Source organism: Cyclopterus lumpus, chromosome 8 (assembly GCF_009769545.1).
Source record: "Cyclopterus lumpus isolate fCycLum1 chromosome 8, fCycLum1.pri, whole genome shotgun sequence".
Taxonomy (NCBI): Eukaryota; Metazoa; Chordata; class Actinopteri; order Perciformes; family Cyclopteridae; genus Cyclopterus; species Cyclopterus lumpus.
Genome location: NC_046973.1, coordinates 1,541,372 through 1,558,465, shown reverse-complemented (window position 1 = coordinate 1,558,465; position 17,094 = coordinate 1,541,372). Strand labels below are relative to the sequence as shown.

The 17,094-nt window shown below is 47.1% G+C and overlaps 1 protein-coding gene across 1 annotated transcript; it reads left to right on the top strand.

Moving 5' to 3' along the window:
- Nucleotides 1-9,842: 9,842 nt before the first annotated feature.
- On the top strand, nt 9,843-16,650 carry cdipt (CDP-diacylglycerol--inositol 3-phosphatidyltransferase (phosphatidylinositol synthase)). The gene is made up of 6 exons (XM_034539963.1): nt 9,843-9,992; nt 11,961-12,095; nt 13,234-13,387; nt 13,682-13,763; nt 13,845-13,926; nt 15,108-16,650. Exons 1-6 carry the CDS (start codon nt 9,950-9,952, stop codon nt 15,248-15,250), a joined length of 639 nt encoding a protein of 212 aa, XP_034395854.1. The 5' UTR covers nt 9,843-9,949; the 3' UTR covers nt 15,251-16,650.
- The last annotated feature ends 444 nt before the right edge of the window (nt 16,651-17,094 follow it).

Genomic DNA, 17,094 nt, shown 5'->3' with positions numbered 1-17,094 from the left:
AATTAAATTTGGCATTTTTATATTAATATTCAATCCTACTTCACTTCACAACATCTTGGATTTTATTAATAAATATATAAATACGTAAATATTCATTATTTTATCATTTTTGCAGTTATTAAACAAACAACAAACAACAAAAATGATAAAATACAGATTTTAAAAACTAACATTTCACAAGTTCACGTTTCTCTAATATTAATTAAATATTAGTTCATGATGCTATTTATGATACTGAACACTTTGTGGACTTTTATGAGCACAACTTTTGTTTATTTATAAATTTTAGTTTTAGTTTCTCGACGTTTGGAAAATGTTTTTTGTGTTTAAAAACACAGAAAACAAAACAAAAGTCTGCGTGTGGACGAAGACTTCAACCACGTCTCGTTCTGCCAACTAGTTTTATTTAAAGTATTATTTTGTAAAGAGTTTCTCTTCTGTGAGCAGTTCACTGACATCAGGATTTCTGGGCTCTTCTGGATGTTTGTTTTCATTAATAAGTTTCTCATGTTTTCCTCTTTGAAGCACAGAAGATAAGTTGAGCAAAAATCTTTATTCTGTACAATCGATCAGTTGAAGATTGATCTGCTGGTTGATCAATACTCAAAGATTGTTGATCGGTTTTCTTTTACATTTATTGATCGTTTTGAGCAGAAAAGAGGAAAATGTATTTAGAATGTATTGATTATTGATTTAATTACTTCAGCTCTGATTTATTTCTCTGTGGTGTGTTCAGGGGCAGTTTGACTTTTTGAAAAACTGACCCATTGAATCCAATGTGATCCAGAAGAGAAACAACAACAACAACAACAACAACAACAACCAAACAAATGTGTAGAAAAATGTGCTAAAGGAAAAATGAGCAAATTTCCCAAAATGCATTGCTTTCATTTAATGTCGGTCCAAAACGTTTCGGCAAAAAACAAAGAGGCCGGATGAAGATGATGATGAAGATGAAGAGGATGATGATGATGATGATGATGATGAAGAGTGTGTGACGGGTGGACTTCAAACCGTTTTTACAGCAGGAGGCGGAGTTTGAAACGTTCAGGTTCTAAATGTTTGCAGGAGAAACGAGTTGTACAGAAACGCAACAAAATACTTTTGGAGAAATAAATGAACAAAAACACAATATTGTTGTTTTTATTTCATTGTTTTCCCTGTTTTTTTGTTTGTTTTTTTACTCCTCTTCCTCCAGGAACCAGCAGATGAGAAGCTCCTCTAAGGTAGCTCTGAGGTACTTCTACTACTACTTTTACACTGTGGTATGAGGACCTGGATACCTCCTGAACCCCCCAACACGAACCCCCAACACGCCCCCCCCCCAACACGAACCCCCAACACGCCCCCCCCCCAACACGAACCCCCAACACGAACCCCCAACACGACCCCCCCAACACGAACCCCCAACACGCCCCCCCCCAACACGAACCCCCAACACGCCCCCCCCCCAACACGAACCCCCAACACGCCCCCCCCCCAACACGAACCCCCAACACGAACCCCCAACACGACCCCCCCAACACGAACCCCAAACACGCCCCCCCCCAACACGAACCCCCAACACGCCCCCCCCCAACACGAACCCCCAACACGAACCCCCAACACGACCCCCCCAACACGAACCCCAACACGCCCCCCCCCAACACGAACCCCCAACACGCCCCCCCCCCAACACGAACCCCCAACACGACCCCCCCAACACGAACCCCCAACACGACCCCCCCAACACGAACCCCCCAACACGAACCCCCCAACACGCCCCCACCCCAACACGAACCCCCAACACGACCCCCCCAACACGAACCCCCAACACGACCCCCCCAACACGAACCCCCAACACGAACCCCCCAACACGAACCCCCAACACGAACCACCAACACGAACCCCCAACACGCCCCCCCCAACACGAACCCCCAACACGAACCCCCCCCAACACGACCCCCCAACACGACCCCCCAACACGACCCCCCCAACACGAACCCCCAACACGAACCCCCAACACGCCCCCCCCCAACACGAACCCCCAACACGACCCCCCAACACGACCCCCCCAACACGAACCCCCAACACGACCCCCCCAACACGACCCCCCCAACACGAACCCCCAACACGAACCCCCAACACGAACCCCCAACACGCCCTCCCCAACACGAACCCCCAACACGAACCCCCAACCCGCCCCCCCCCAACACGAACCCCCAACACGACCCCCCCAACACGAACCCCCAACACGAACCCCCCAACACGAACCCCCAACACGAACCACCAACACGAACCCCCAACACGCCCCCCCCAACACGAACCCCCAACACGAACCCCCCCCACCACGACCCCCCAACACGACCCCCCAACACGACCCCCCCAACACGAACCCCCAACACGAACCCCAACACGCCCCCCCCCCAACACGAACCCCCAACACGACCCCCAACACGACCCCCCCAACACGAACCCCCAACACGACCCCCCCAACACGACCCCCCCAACACGAACCCCCCAACACGAACCCCAACACGCCCTCCCCAACACGAACCCCCAACACGAACCCCCAACACTCCCCCCCCCCAACACGAACCCCCAACACGACCCCCCCCCCAACACGAACCCCCAACACGAACCCCCAACACGACCCCCCAACACGAACCCCCAACACGACCCCCCCAACACGCCCCCCCCAACACGAACCCCCCAACACAAACCCCCCAACACAAACCCCCAACACGCCCCCCCCCCAACACGAACCCCCAACACGACCCCCCAACACGAACCCCCAACACGACCCCCCCAACACGAACCCCCCAACACAAACCCCCCAACACAAACCCCCAACACGCCCCCCCCCAACACTAACCCCCAACACAAAACCCCCAACACGCCCCCCCCCCCCAACACTAACCCCCCAACACGAACCCCCAACACGAACCCCCCAACACGAACCCCCAACACTCCCCCCCCCCCCAACACGAACCCCCCAACACGAACCCCCAACACGAACCCCCAACACGAACCCCCCAACACGAACCCCCAACACGAACCCCCAACACGAACCCCCAACACGAACCCCCCAACACGAACCCCCAACACGAACCCCCAACACGCCCCCCCCAACACGCCCCCCCCAACACGAACCCCCAACACAAACCCCCAACACGCCCCCCCCCCAACACGAACCCCCAACACGACCCCCCCAACACGAACCCCCAACACGAACCCCCAACACGACCCCCCCAACACGAACCCCCAACACGACCCCCCAACACAAACCCCCAACACGCCCCCCCCCCCAACACGAACCCCCAACACGAACCCCCCAACACGAACCCCCAACACGAACCCCCAACACGCCCCCCCCCAACACGCCCCCCCAACACGCCCCCCCCAACACGAACCCCCAACACGAACCCCCAACACGCCCCCCCCCCAACACGAACCCCCAACACGAACCCCCAACACGACCCCCCCAACACGAACCCCCCAACACAAACCCCCAACACGCCCCCCCCCCCAACACGAACCCCCAACACAAACCCCCAACACGCCCCCCCCCCCCAACACGAACCCCCAACACGAACCCCCCAACACGAACCCCCAACACGAACCCCCCAACACGAACCCCCAACACGCCCCCCCCAACACGAACCCCCAACACGCCCCCCCCAACACGAACCCCCAACACGCCCCCCCCCAACACAAACCCCCAACACGAACCCCCAACACGCCCCCCCCCCCAACACGAACCCCCAACACGACCCCCCCCAACACGAACCCCCAACACGACCCCCCCAACACGACCCCCCCAACACGAACCCCCCAACACGAACCCCCAACACGAACCCCCAAGACGCCCCCCCCCAACACGCCCCCCCCCCAACACGAACCCCCAACACGAACCCCCAACACGCCCCCCCCCCAACACGAACCCCCAACACGACCCCCCCCCAACACGAACCCCCAACACGACCCCCCCAACACGAACCCCCAACACGAACCCCCAACACGACCCCCCCCAACACGCCCCCCCCCCAACCCGCCCCCCCCCAACACGAACCCCCAACACGAACCCCCAACACGACCCCCCCAACACGAACCCCCAACACGACCCCCCCAACACGCCCCCCCCAACACGCCCCCCCCCCAACACGAACCCCCAACACGACCCCCCCAACACGACCCCCCCCAACACGAACCCCCAACACGACCCCCCCAACACGAACCCCCAACACGACCCCCCCAACACGACCCCCCCAACACGAACCCCCAACACGCCCCCCCCAACACGACCCCCCCAACACGACCCCCCCAACACGAACCCCCAACACGACCCCCCCAACACGACCCCCCCAACACGAACCCCCAACACGAACCCCCCAACACGAACCCCCAACACGAACCCCCAACACGCCCCCCAACACGAACCCCCAACACGAACCCCCAACACGACCCCCCCAACACGACCCCCCAACACGACCCCCCCAACACGCCCCCCCCAACACGCCCCCCCCCAACACGAACCCCCAACACGACCCCCCCAACACGACCCCCCCAACACGAACCCCCAACACGACCCCCCCAACACGAACCCCCAACACGACCCCCCCAACACGACCCCCCCAACACGAACCCCCAACACGCCCCCCCCAACACGACCCCCCCAACACGACCCCCCCAACACGAACCCCCAACACGAACCCCCCAACACGAACCCCCAACACGAACCCCCAACACGTGTGTACCTCATGTTGACCTGTGTACTCTGTGTACCTCATGTTGACCTGTGTACCTCATGTTGACCTGTGTACTCTGTGTACCTCATGTTGACCTGTGTACTCTGTGTATCTCATGTTGACCTGTGTACTCTGTGTATCTCATGTTGACCTGTGTACTCTGTGTACCTCATGTTGACCTGTGTACTCTGTGTACCTCATGTTGACCTGTGTACTCTGTGTACCTCATGTTGACCTGTGTACTCTGTGTACCTCATGTTGACCTGTGTACCTCATGTTGACCTGTGTACTCTGTGTACCTCATGTTGACCTGTGTACCTCATGTTGACCTGTGTACTCTGTGTACCTCATGTTGACCTGTGTACTCTGTGTACCTCATGTTGACCTGTGTACTCTGTGTACCTCATGTTGACCTGTGTACCTCATGTTGACCTGTGTACTCTGTGTACCTCATGTTGACCTGTGTACTCTGTGTACCTCATGTTGACCTGTGTACTCTGTGTACCTCATGTTGACCTGTGTACCTCATGTTGACCTGTGTACTCTGTGTACCTCATGTTGACCTGTGTACCTCATAATGACCTGTGTACTCTGTGTACCTCATGTTGACCTGTGTACTCTGTGTACCTCATGTTGACCTTTGTACTCTGTGTATCTCATGTTGACCTGTGTACTCTGTGTACCTCATGTTGACCTGTGTACTCTGTGTACCTCATGTTGACCTGTGTACCTCATGTTGACCTGTGTACTCTGTGTACCTCATGTTGACCTGTGTACTCTGTGTACCTCATGTTGACCTGTGTACTCTGTGTATCTCATGTTGACCTGTGTACTCTGTGTACCTCATGTTGACCTGTGTACTCTGTGTACCTCATGTTGACCTGTGTACCTCATGTTGACCTGTGTACCTCATGTTGACCTGTGTACTCTGTGTACCTCATGTTGACCTGTGTACCTCATGTTGACCTGTGTACTCTGTGTACCTCATGTTGACCTGTGTACTCTGTGTACCTCATGTTGACTTGTGTACTCTGTGTACCTCATGTTGACCTGTGTACTCTGTGTACCTCATGTTGACCTGTGTACTCTGTGTACCTCATGTTGACCTGTGTACTCTATGTACCTCATGTTGACTTGTGTACTCTGTGTACCTCATGTTGACCTGTGTACTCTGTGTACCTCATGTTGACCTGTGTACCTCATGTTGACCTGTGTACTCTGTGTACCTCATGTTGACCTGTGTACTCTGTGTACCTCATGTTGACCTGTGTACTCTGTGTACCTCATGTTGACCTGTGTACCTCATGTTGACCTGTGTACTCTGTGTACCTCATGTTGACCTGTGTACCTCATGTTGACCTGTGTACCTCATGTTGACCTGTGTACTCTGTGTACCTCATGTTGACCTGTGTACTCTGTGTACCTCATGTTGACCTGTGTACTCTGTGTACCTCATGTTGACCTGTGTACCTCATGTTGACCTGTGTACTCTGTGTACCTCATGTTGACCTGTGTACTCTGTGTACCTCATGTTGACCTGTGTACTCTGTGTACCTCATGTTGACCTGTGTACTCTGTGTACCTCATGTTGACCTGTGTACCTCATGTTGACCTGTGTACTCTGTGTACCTCATGTTGACCTGTGTACCTCATAATGACCTGTGTACTCTGTGTACCTCATGTTGACCTGTGTACTCTGTGTACCTCATGTTGACCTTTGTACTCTGTGTATCTCATGTTGACCTGTGTACTCTGTGTACCTCATGTTGACCTGTGTACTCTGTGTACCTCATGTTGACCTGTGTACCTCATGTTGACCTGTGTACTCTGTGTACCTCATGTTGACCTGTGTACTCTGTGTACCTCATGTTGACCTGTGTACTCTGTGTATCTCATGTTGACCTGTGTACTCTGTGTACCTCATGTTGACCTGTGTACTCTGTGTACCTCATGTTGACCTGTGTACCTCATGTTGACCTGTGTACCTCATGTTGACCTGTGTACTCTGTGTACCTCATGTTGACCTGTGTACCTCATGTTGACCTGTGTACTCTGTGTACCTCATGTTGACCTGTGTACTCTGTGTACCTCATGTTGACCTGTGTACTCTGTGTACCTCATGTTGACCTGTGTACTCTGTGTACCTCATGTTGACCTGTGTACTCTGTGTACCTCATGTTGACCTGTGTACCTCATGTTGACCTGTGTACTCTGTGTACCTCATGTTGACCTGTGTACTCTGTGTATCTCATGTTGACCTGTGTACTCTGTGTATCTCATGTTGACCTGTGTACTCTGTGTACCTCATGTTGACCTGTGTACTCTGTGTACCTCATGTTGACCTGTGTACTCTGTGTACCTCATGTTGACCTGTGTACTCTGTGTACCTCATGTTGACCTGTGTACCTCATGTTGACCTGTGTACTCTGTGTACCTCATGTTGACCTGTGTACCTCATGTTGACCTGTGTACCTCATGTTGACCTGTGTACTCTGTGTACCTCATGTTGACCTGTGTACTCTGTGTACCTCATGTTGACCTGTGTACTCTGTGTACCTCATGTTGACCTGTGTACCTCATGTTGACCTGTGTACTCTGTGTACCTCATGTTGACCTGTGTACTCTGTGTACCTCATGTTGACCTGTGTACTCTGTGTACCTCATGTTGACCTGTGTACTCTGTGTACCTCATGTTGACCTGTGTACCTCATGTTGACCTGTGTACTCTGTGTACCTCATGTTGACCTGTGTACCTCATAATGACCTGTGTACTCTGTGTACCTCATGTTGACCTGTGTACTCTGTGTACCTCATGTTGACCTTTGTACTCTGTGTATCTCATGTTGACCTGTGTACTCTGTGTACCTCATGTTGACCTGTGTACTCTGTGTACCTCATGTTGACCTGTGTACCTCATGTTGACCTGTGTACTCTGTGTACCTCATGTTGACCTGTGTACTCTGTGTACCTCATGTTGACCTGTGTACTCTGTGTATCTCATGTTGACCTGTGTACTCTGTGTACCTCATGTTGACCTGTGTACTCTGTGTACCTCATGTTGACCTGTGTACCTCATGTTGACCTGTGTACCTCATGTTGACCTGTGTACTCTGTGTACCTCATGTTGACCTGTGTACCTCATGTTGACCTGTGTACTCTGTGTACCTCATGTTGACCTGTGTACTCTGTGTACCTCATGTTGACCTGTGTACTCTGTGTACCTCATGTTGACCTGTGTACTCTGTGTACCTCATGTTGACTTGTGTACTCTGTGTACCTCATGTTGACCTGTGTACTCTGTGTACCTCATGTTGACCTGTGTACTCTGTGTACCTCATGTTGACCTGTGTACTCTATGTACCTCATGTTGACTTGTGTACTCTGTGTACCTCATGTTGACCTGTGTACTCTGTGTACCTCATGTTGACCTGTGTACCTCATGTTGACCTGTGTACTCTGTGTACCTCATGTTGACCTGTGTACTCTGTGTACCTCATGTTGACCTGTGTACTCTGTGTACCTCATGTTGACCTGTGTACCTCATGTTGACCTGTGTACTCTGTGTACCTCATGTTGACCTGTGTACCTCATGTTGACCTGTGTACTCTGTGTACCTCATGTTGACCTGTGTACTCTGTGTACCTCATGTTGACCTGTGTACTCTGTGTACCTCATGTTGACCTTTGTACTCTGTGTATCTCATGTTGACCTGTGTACTCTGTGTACCTCATGTTGACCTGTGTACTCTGTGTACCTCATGTGACCTGTGTACTCTGTGTACCTCATGTTGACCTGTGTACCTCATGTTGACCTGTGTACCTCATGTTGACCTGTGTACTCTGTGTACCTCATGTTGACCTGTGTACTCTGTGTACCTCATGTTGACCTGTGTACCTCATGTTGACCTGTGTACTCTGTGTACCTCATGTTGACCTGTGCACTCTGTGTACCTCATGTTGACCTGTGTACCTCATGTTGACCTGTGTACTCTGTGTACCTCATGTTGACCTGTGTACCTCATGTTGACCTGTGTACTCTGTGTACCTCATGTTGACCTGTGTACTCTGTGTACCTCATGTTGACCTGTGTACTCTGTGTACCTCATGTTGACCTGTGTACTCTGTGTACCTCATGTTGACCTGTGTACTCTGTGTACCTCATGTTGACCTGTGTACTCTATGTACTGCAGTGTGGCTCTACTTTAGTTTATTTTGGGAGGAAGTGTTTTATTTGTAATATATTTTGGGAGGAAGTGTTTTATTTGGAATATTTGATGGAATATGTCAATAAGAATATTCATAAAGATAGTTTATTGTTTTGGTGCCCTGATTATTATTATTATTACGACTGTAATTGAACACATATTGAAGACTTTACGGCAGTTTGTAGTTTTATCGGCAGACAACCGCCGTCGCATCTTAATGACGTAGCTCATGAACTCTACGTCACATCTTTCTTGGACCCCGTGACGTTTTCCATCGAGGTCAAGGACAAGTGGTTAGGAAAGGACACTAGGAGCTAATTATTAAGACTTTCTGTTTTCAGGAGGATGTTATTAAAGGAGAGGCGCGCGCAGCAGTCTGCACGCTGTGGGGTGACGTCACCGTCCAGCCATACGGAGCCGCGCTGAGACCGGAAATAGAGATTCTGTCTTTCAAATTAAAAGGCCAACGTGAATGAATGCCCCAAAAACAGTAGTGGAGGAAGTATTCACATCCTTTACTGTAATACAAGTACTAAGACCCCACTGTAAAAATATACCACTCTGTGGAAGTACTAATACTACAGTACATATACCCTGTTACAGTAAAAGTACTAATACTACAGTACATAGATCCTGTTACAATCAAAGTACTAATACTACAGTACATATATCCTGTTACAATCAAAGTACTAATACTACAGTACATATATCCTGTTACAATCAAAGTACTAATACTACAGTATATATACCATGTTACAGTAAAAGTAACATGGTATATATTCTATCATGAGTCATAAGTCATATATTACTAGTCTGGTGGTGTAAATAATTCCACAATAAATTAGTCCAACGTGACGCATTTATTTTGAAATGACAGCGGAAGTCTTGTTCTCGTTGAAGCTTTCCGGAAACGGAAGCTTTATATATTTATCTTCCGTGCGGAAGAAACGTCCGTTGGAGAGTTTCTCTTTCAAACGCGTTAAAACACGACAACAGAACACACGTCCAGTAATCCAAGATGGCGGAGGAAAACATCTTCTTCTTCGTTCCCAATTTGATCGGTAGGTTATCCGCCGTCTCTTCCCGACGCGTGACGTCAGCTGGCTACATTTAAACTTTCTTAAAATGGTGATAAACATGCCGCTTCACACGGGACACGTGACTTCTTTAGGAGCGCGAGCCTGTGGTTGGTCTTCTGTTGGAGAAAAGTATCGGTTTAAGAAAAAGATCAAACATGATCTATCAATACATCTATCTATACATCATCTATCTATCTATACATCATATATCTATACATCATATATCTATACATCATCTATCTATCTATACATCATATATCTATACATCATCTATCTATACATCATATATCTATCTATACATCATATATCTATCTATACATCATATATCTATACATCATCCATCTATCTATACATCATCTATCTATCTATACATCTATACATCATATATCTATCTATACATCATATATCTATACATCATCTATCTATCTATACATCATATATCTATACATCATACATCTATACATCATACATCTATACATCATATATCTATACATCATATATCTATCTATACATCATCTATCTATACATCATATATATATACATCATATATCTATCTATACATCATCTATCTATCTATTTATATATCTACTATACATCATATATCTATACATCATATATCTATACATCATCTATATATCTATACATCATATATCTATACATCATATATCTATCTATACATCATCTATCTATACATCATCTATCTATACATCATATATCTATCTATACATCATATATCTATACATCATCTATCTATACATCATCTATCTATACATCATATATCTATCTATACATCATCTATCTATACATCATATATCTATCTATACATCATCTATCTATACATCATCTATCTATACATCATCTATCTATACATCATCTATATATCTATACATCTATATATCTATCTATCTATACATCATATATCTATACATCATCTATCTATACATCTATATATCTATCTATTTATCTATCTATCTATACATCATCTATCTATCTCTCTCTCTCTCCATCTCTCCATCATCCATCCATCTCTCTCCCCATCTCTCCCATCATCCATCCATCTCTCTCTCTCCCCATCTCTCCCATCATCCATCCATCTCTCTCTCTCCCCATCTCTCCATCATCCATCCATCCATCTCTCTCCCCATCTCTCCCATCATCCATCCATCTCTCTCTCTCCCCATCTCTCCATCATCCATCCATCTCTCTCCCCATCTCTCCATCATCCATCCATCTCTCTTTCTCCCCATCTCTCCCATCATCCATCCATCTCTCTCTCTCCCCATCTCTCCATCATCCATCCATCCATCTCTCTCCCCATCTCTCCCATCATCCATCCATCTCTCTCTCTCCCCATCTCTCCATCATCCATCTCTCTCTCTCCCCATCTCTCCATCATCCATCCATCTCTCTCCCCATCTCTCCATCATCCATCCATCTCTCTCTCTCCCCATCTCTCCATCATCCATCCATCCATCTCTCTCCCCATCTCTCCCATCATCCATCCATCCATCTCTCTCCCCATCTCTCCATCATCCATCCATCTCTCTCCCCATCTCTCCATCATCCATCCATCTCTCTCTCTCTCCCCATCTCTCCATCATCCATCCATCTCTCTCTCTCCCCATCTCTCCATCATCCATCCATCTCTCTCTCCCCATCTCTCCATCATCCATCCATCTCTCTCTCCCCATCTCTCCATCATCCATCCATCTCTCTCTCTCCCCATCTCTCCATCATCCATCCATCTCTCTCTCTCCCCATCTCTCCATCATCCATCCCAGTTAACATCACACTGAATCAAGCGTATTAATGCTGTTGACCTTTTACTTATTTGAGTTATGTTTACAAGTTCCTGCGTGTACCTCTGAGATGTACTTTACTAAAGGAGCAGGTGCTTCGGTCCAGAAGCATCCAGAGCTTCGTAGTACTGCGTTGTACTTGTACCTGCAGGCTACGGGCGCATCGCGTTGGCCCTGCTGGCCTTCGCCCTGATGCCCTGCTGCCCGTGGACCGCCGTGTTCTGCTACCTGCTCAGCGCTCTGCTGGACGCCTTCGACGGCCACGCCGCCCGGGCGCTCAACCAGTGTACGTACTCGCGGTCCATTCGCGGTGACTTCCTGTTACTTCCTGTAACTTCCTGTGTGTGACTTCCTGTGTGTGACTTCCTGTGTGTAACTTCCTGTGTGTGACTTCCTGTGTGTGACTTCCTGTGTGTAACTTCCTGTGTGTGACTTCCTGTGTGTAACTTCCTGTATGTAACTTCCTGTGTGTAACTTCCTGTGTGTGACGTGACTTCCTGTGTGTGACTTCCTGTGTGTAACTTCCTGTGTGTGACTTCCTGTGTGTAACTTCCTGTATGTAACTTCCTGTGTGTGACTTCCTGTGTGTGACTTCCTGTGTGTGACTTCCTGTGTGTAACTTCCTGTGTGTGACTTCCTGTATGTAACTTCCTGTGTGTGACTTCCTGTGTGTGACTTCCTGTGTGTGACATCCTGTGTGTAACTTCCTGTGTGTGACGTGACTTCCTGTGTGTGACTTCCGGTGTGTGACTTCCTGTGTGTATCTTCCTGTGTGTGACTTCCTGTGTGTGACTTCCTGTGTGTGACTTCCTGTGTGTGACATCCTGTGTGTAACTTCCTGTGTGTGACTTCCTGTGTGTAACTTCCTGTGTGTGACTTCCTGTGTGTATCTTCCTGTGTGTAACTTCCTGTGTGTGACTTCCTGTGTGTAACTTCCTGTGTGTGACGTGACTTCCTGTGTGTGACTTCCGGTGTGTGACTTCCTGTGTGTAACTTCCTGTGTGTGACTTCCTGTGTGTAACTTCCTGTGTGTGACGTGACTTCCTGTGTGTGACTTCCTGTGTGTATCTTCCTGTGTGTGACTTCCTGTGTGTATCTTCCTGTGTGTAACTTCCTGTGTGTGACGTGACTTCCTGTGTGTGACTTCCGGTGTGTGACTTCCTGTGTGTAACTTCCTGTGTGTGACTTCCTGTGTGTAACTTCCTGTGTGTGACGTGACTTCCTGTGTGTGACTTCCTGTGTGTATCTTCCTGTGTGTGACTTCCTGTGTGTATCTTCCTGTGTGTAACTTCCTGTGTGTGACTTCCTGTGTGTAACTTCCTGTGTGTGACATGACTTCCTGTGTGTGACTTCCTGTGTGTATCTTCCTGTGTGTGACTTCCTGTGTGTATCTTCCTGTGTGTGACTTCCTGTGTGTGACTCAGCCACTCGGTTCGGGGCCATGATGGACATGCTGACGGACCGCTGTGCCACCATGTGCCTGCTGGTCAACCTGTCCCTGGTCTACCCGTCCTACAGCTTCCTGTTCCAGCTCAGCATGTGTGTGGACATCGCCAGCCACTGGCTGCACCTGCACAGGTACGGACACGCCCACAACACGTCTCCGTGGGGGCTGTGGTACTAGTACTTTTACTGCAGTAAAAAAACATTTTTTTCATGAAGATCATTTCTAGCTCGGTGAAAACGTAATTTTTTTTAAAGGCTAAAAGACAAATATATATATAATATATAATTTGTGGGCGTTTTGAAGCCTTTAGTTCGGCAGTCTGTCCGTCGCCATCTTGGCTTTGTTTGCAACCGGTGAACAGGAAGTGACCATATTTGGACTGAGGAGGATTTCTTTCTTTCTTCTTCTGTTGTTTATTTCCTCAGCTCAACAATAACGGGATCGACCAGCCACAAGAGCATCGACCTCTCCGGCAACCCTGTCCTCCGAATCTACTACACCTCCAAGGTGAGACACACACACACACACACACACACACACACACACACACACACACACAGTGGCTGACGTGGTGTTTGTGTCCTGTAGCCGGTGCTGTTTGTGATGTGTGCCGGGAACGAGCTCTTCTTCTGCCTCCTCTTCCTCCTCCATCACATCCAGGAACCTGCAGGTGAGAAGCTCCTCTAACTCAGTGGTCACGCCCACTTTAAATGTTCACGCCCCAACAAAATGGTTTATGCTGAATTATTATTGAATGTGACTCCTCCATCTGTGCTTTTATAAATAATAGAATAAAGAAAATTGCACTTTCAAGTAAATCAGATTGCTCCATCAGACACAAACTAATACAATGTGCAATCCCTTTGTTAGAACAATGCAAATAAAGTTATATCCGTGCAAATAAATAGCTTATTGTGACTGCAATTAACCTGTTTTGCACTGGATATCTTCTCAAAACAACAATAACGTGCAACCTTTGCAAAACAAAACAAAATGAGTGCAGATATGTGTGAGCCATAAAGTTGTATCAGCATTAGTGGCAATGAGCCGGCTTTCTTCTACTAATCTGTTTAAACGGGGTTGCAGGCTTGACACGCCCACTCTCAATTCATGCTCAATGTTGAGCTTTTGTTTTGAAGGGCATCCATGGAAAAGCCACTCTCAATTCATGCTCAATGTTGAGCTTTTGTTTTGAAGGCCACAGCAGGAAAGCCGTTTCACGGAGACAGGATGTGGCGAGTTACGTAACGTAAACATGTACATGAAGGCATTTCAACATGTATTTATTAATTATAACAATAACCCTGTGACTCAGTACTGTAGTACTTCTACTTCACTACACTACGAGTACTTTTACACTTTTTTTGATTGTTACAGTGTGGTATCAGTACTTTTACTTATACCAGAATACTTTTACAGTGGTATTAGTATTTTTTGTTGTGATACTAGTACTCTGTGTACTTCATGTTGACCTGTGTACTCTGTGTACTCTAGCGTGGCTCTACTGGCTGCAGGGCCTCTGTGTACCTCATGTTGACCTGTGTACTCTGTGTACTCTGTGTACTCTAGCGTGGCTCTACTGGCTGCAGGGCCTCTGTGTACCTCATGTTGACCTGTGTACTCTGTGTACTCTAGCGTGGCTCTACTGGCTGCAGGGCCTCTGTGTACCTCATGTTGACCTGTGTACTCTGTGTACTCTGTGTACTCTAGCGTGGCTCTACTGGCTGCAGGGCCTCTGTGTACCTCATGTTGACCTGTGTACTCTGTGTACTCTGTGTACTCTAGCGTGGCTCTACTGGCTGCAGGGCCTCTGTGTACCTCATGTTGACCTGTGTACTCTGTGTACTCTAGCGTGGCTCTACTGGCTGCAGGGCCTCTGTGGGCTGGTCTGCCTGCTGAAGACGGCCATCAGCCTGGTTCACCTGGTCACCGCCTCCCAGAACATGGCCGCCCTCGACGCCGCGGAGCGAGAGAAGAGCGTGAAGACGCAGTGAGAGAGAGAGAGAGGGAGGGAGGGAGGAGTGAGCTGCAGATACACCGTGTTGTTGTTATTGTTTATTATGGGAAGGGTTTGTGCACTTAGATAGAAACGGAAGACGGTTTCATGACCAAATATCTCGACTTTATTTCCTTTTCACGGCCGAAACACGAATTTGTCTGCTGATCGTGAACCTGAATCACACTTAAAGTAACAGAACGTCTCAAATATAAAATGCATAACATTAAGCTTTAGAGGGGAAAAGAAGCAGAGCAATGAAGTATTTATCATCTAATAACTATATTGATGACGACCTAAAAGCTTGCAGAGCCTCAAGTGGACATTTGAGGAACTGCAGCCTGATTTCACACCGAGCTTCCGATTCGCCGCTCGACGTAAATCCTAGAAACATGAGACTCTTCAGCAGCTTCGAGATGCCAAACCTGTGGTTTCCACGATGTCTTTGAACGCCTCGGCAGATCGGTCTCTTGTCTCGTTTTCATCCTCTTTATAATTCTAATAACCACAAAGGTGTTTAATATTCACGCTGTTTGTTGCTCAGCGAACGCCAGAAAAAAGACAATCGGACGCACAAATGTATTTAAGTTTTTGCTAAATGTAACTAATTTTTAAAAAAGCCGTGAGAAGCTCCAGAATATTTCTGATTTAAGAGAAAAGACACAGATCCACCGTCATGGCTTCATTAATGGGGATTCATCTTCCAATAGATCCGTTATTAACCTCTAATATTGGTCGATACGTTTATCTGCACTGAGAATACTTCAGCTGGTTTTCTTCAAACATTTATTGTCTGGCTCCTTCTTAAATGTGAATATTTGACGGTTCACTTTGTCTTCTACGATATTAAATTTAATATCTGATACCAACTCTGGCTTTTCGGCGACCGCGATGAACATTTCATCTTTTACGATTCTAAATGATTAATCAAAGAAAATACCAGATTTTATTAATTCATTACAAAGTGAAGCTGTAAAATGATCATTTACTTAGTTTATATTATTATAATTAAATTGTATTTATTAGGATGAAATGAGCAACAGACCAAACAAGTGAAGACGTCATAAAGACTCGCATTAATTTCTGATTTAATTGGTGTGAATGTGGTCGAGCTGACGTTCATGAGGTTTGTTTTTGTGGAACAGAAAAGAGCACCAAATATAAGTCATTTTAAAGTGTTTAATGCAGAATGTGTGTCAAAGTGTTTGTTTCCCAGAATGTATTATAATAATATAGTAAACATTACAAATGTATATCAAGTGATTGCAGCAAAGCCAAGTTTAATGTTATATTTGTAGATTTAAAAAGACATTTAGTAATTATAATATTTGATGATGATGTTGTTTTGGAGTACACGTGGTTGACTCAACTGTGAAAATAAAGACAATGAGCACCAGATTATTTCATTTTTTATTATTTTTTATCATATGTGAACAAAGCTAAAACGTGTGTGTGTGTGTGTGTGTATATGTGTATGTGTGTGTGTGTGTGTATGTGTGTGTGTGTGTGTGTGTGTGTGTGTATGTATGTATGTATATATGTGTGTGTGTGTGTGTATATGTATGTATGTATATATGTGTGTGTGTGTGTGTATGTGTGTGTGTGTGTGTGTGTGTGTGTGTGTGTGTATGTATGTATGTATATATGTGTGTGTGTGTGTGTATATGTATGTATGTATGTATGTGTGTGTGTGTGTGTGTATATATATATATATATATATATCATTTTCCAAAATTAAGGCTTTGAATAAAATAGTCAATTAATTTTTGAAGTCATAAATAATAAAGTATATTGGATGAATGCGAGATATGTGTGTGTCGTCCAGAATGGGAAAAACACAAT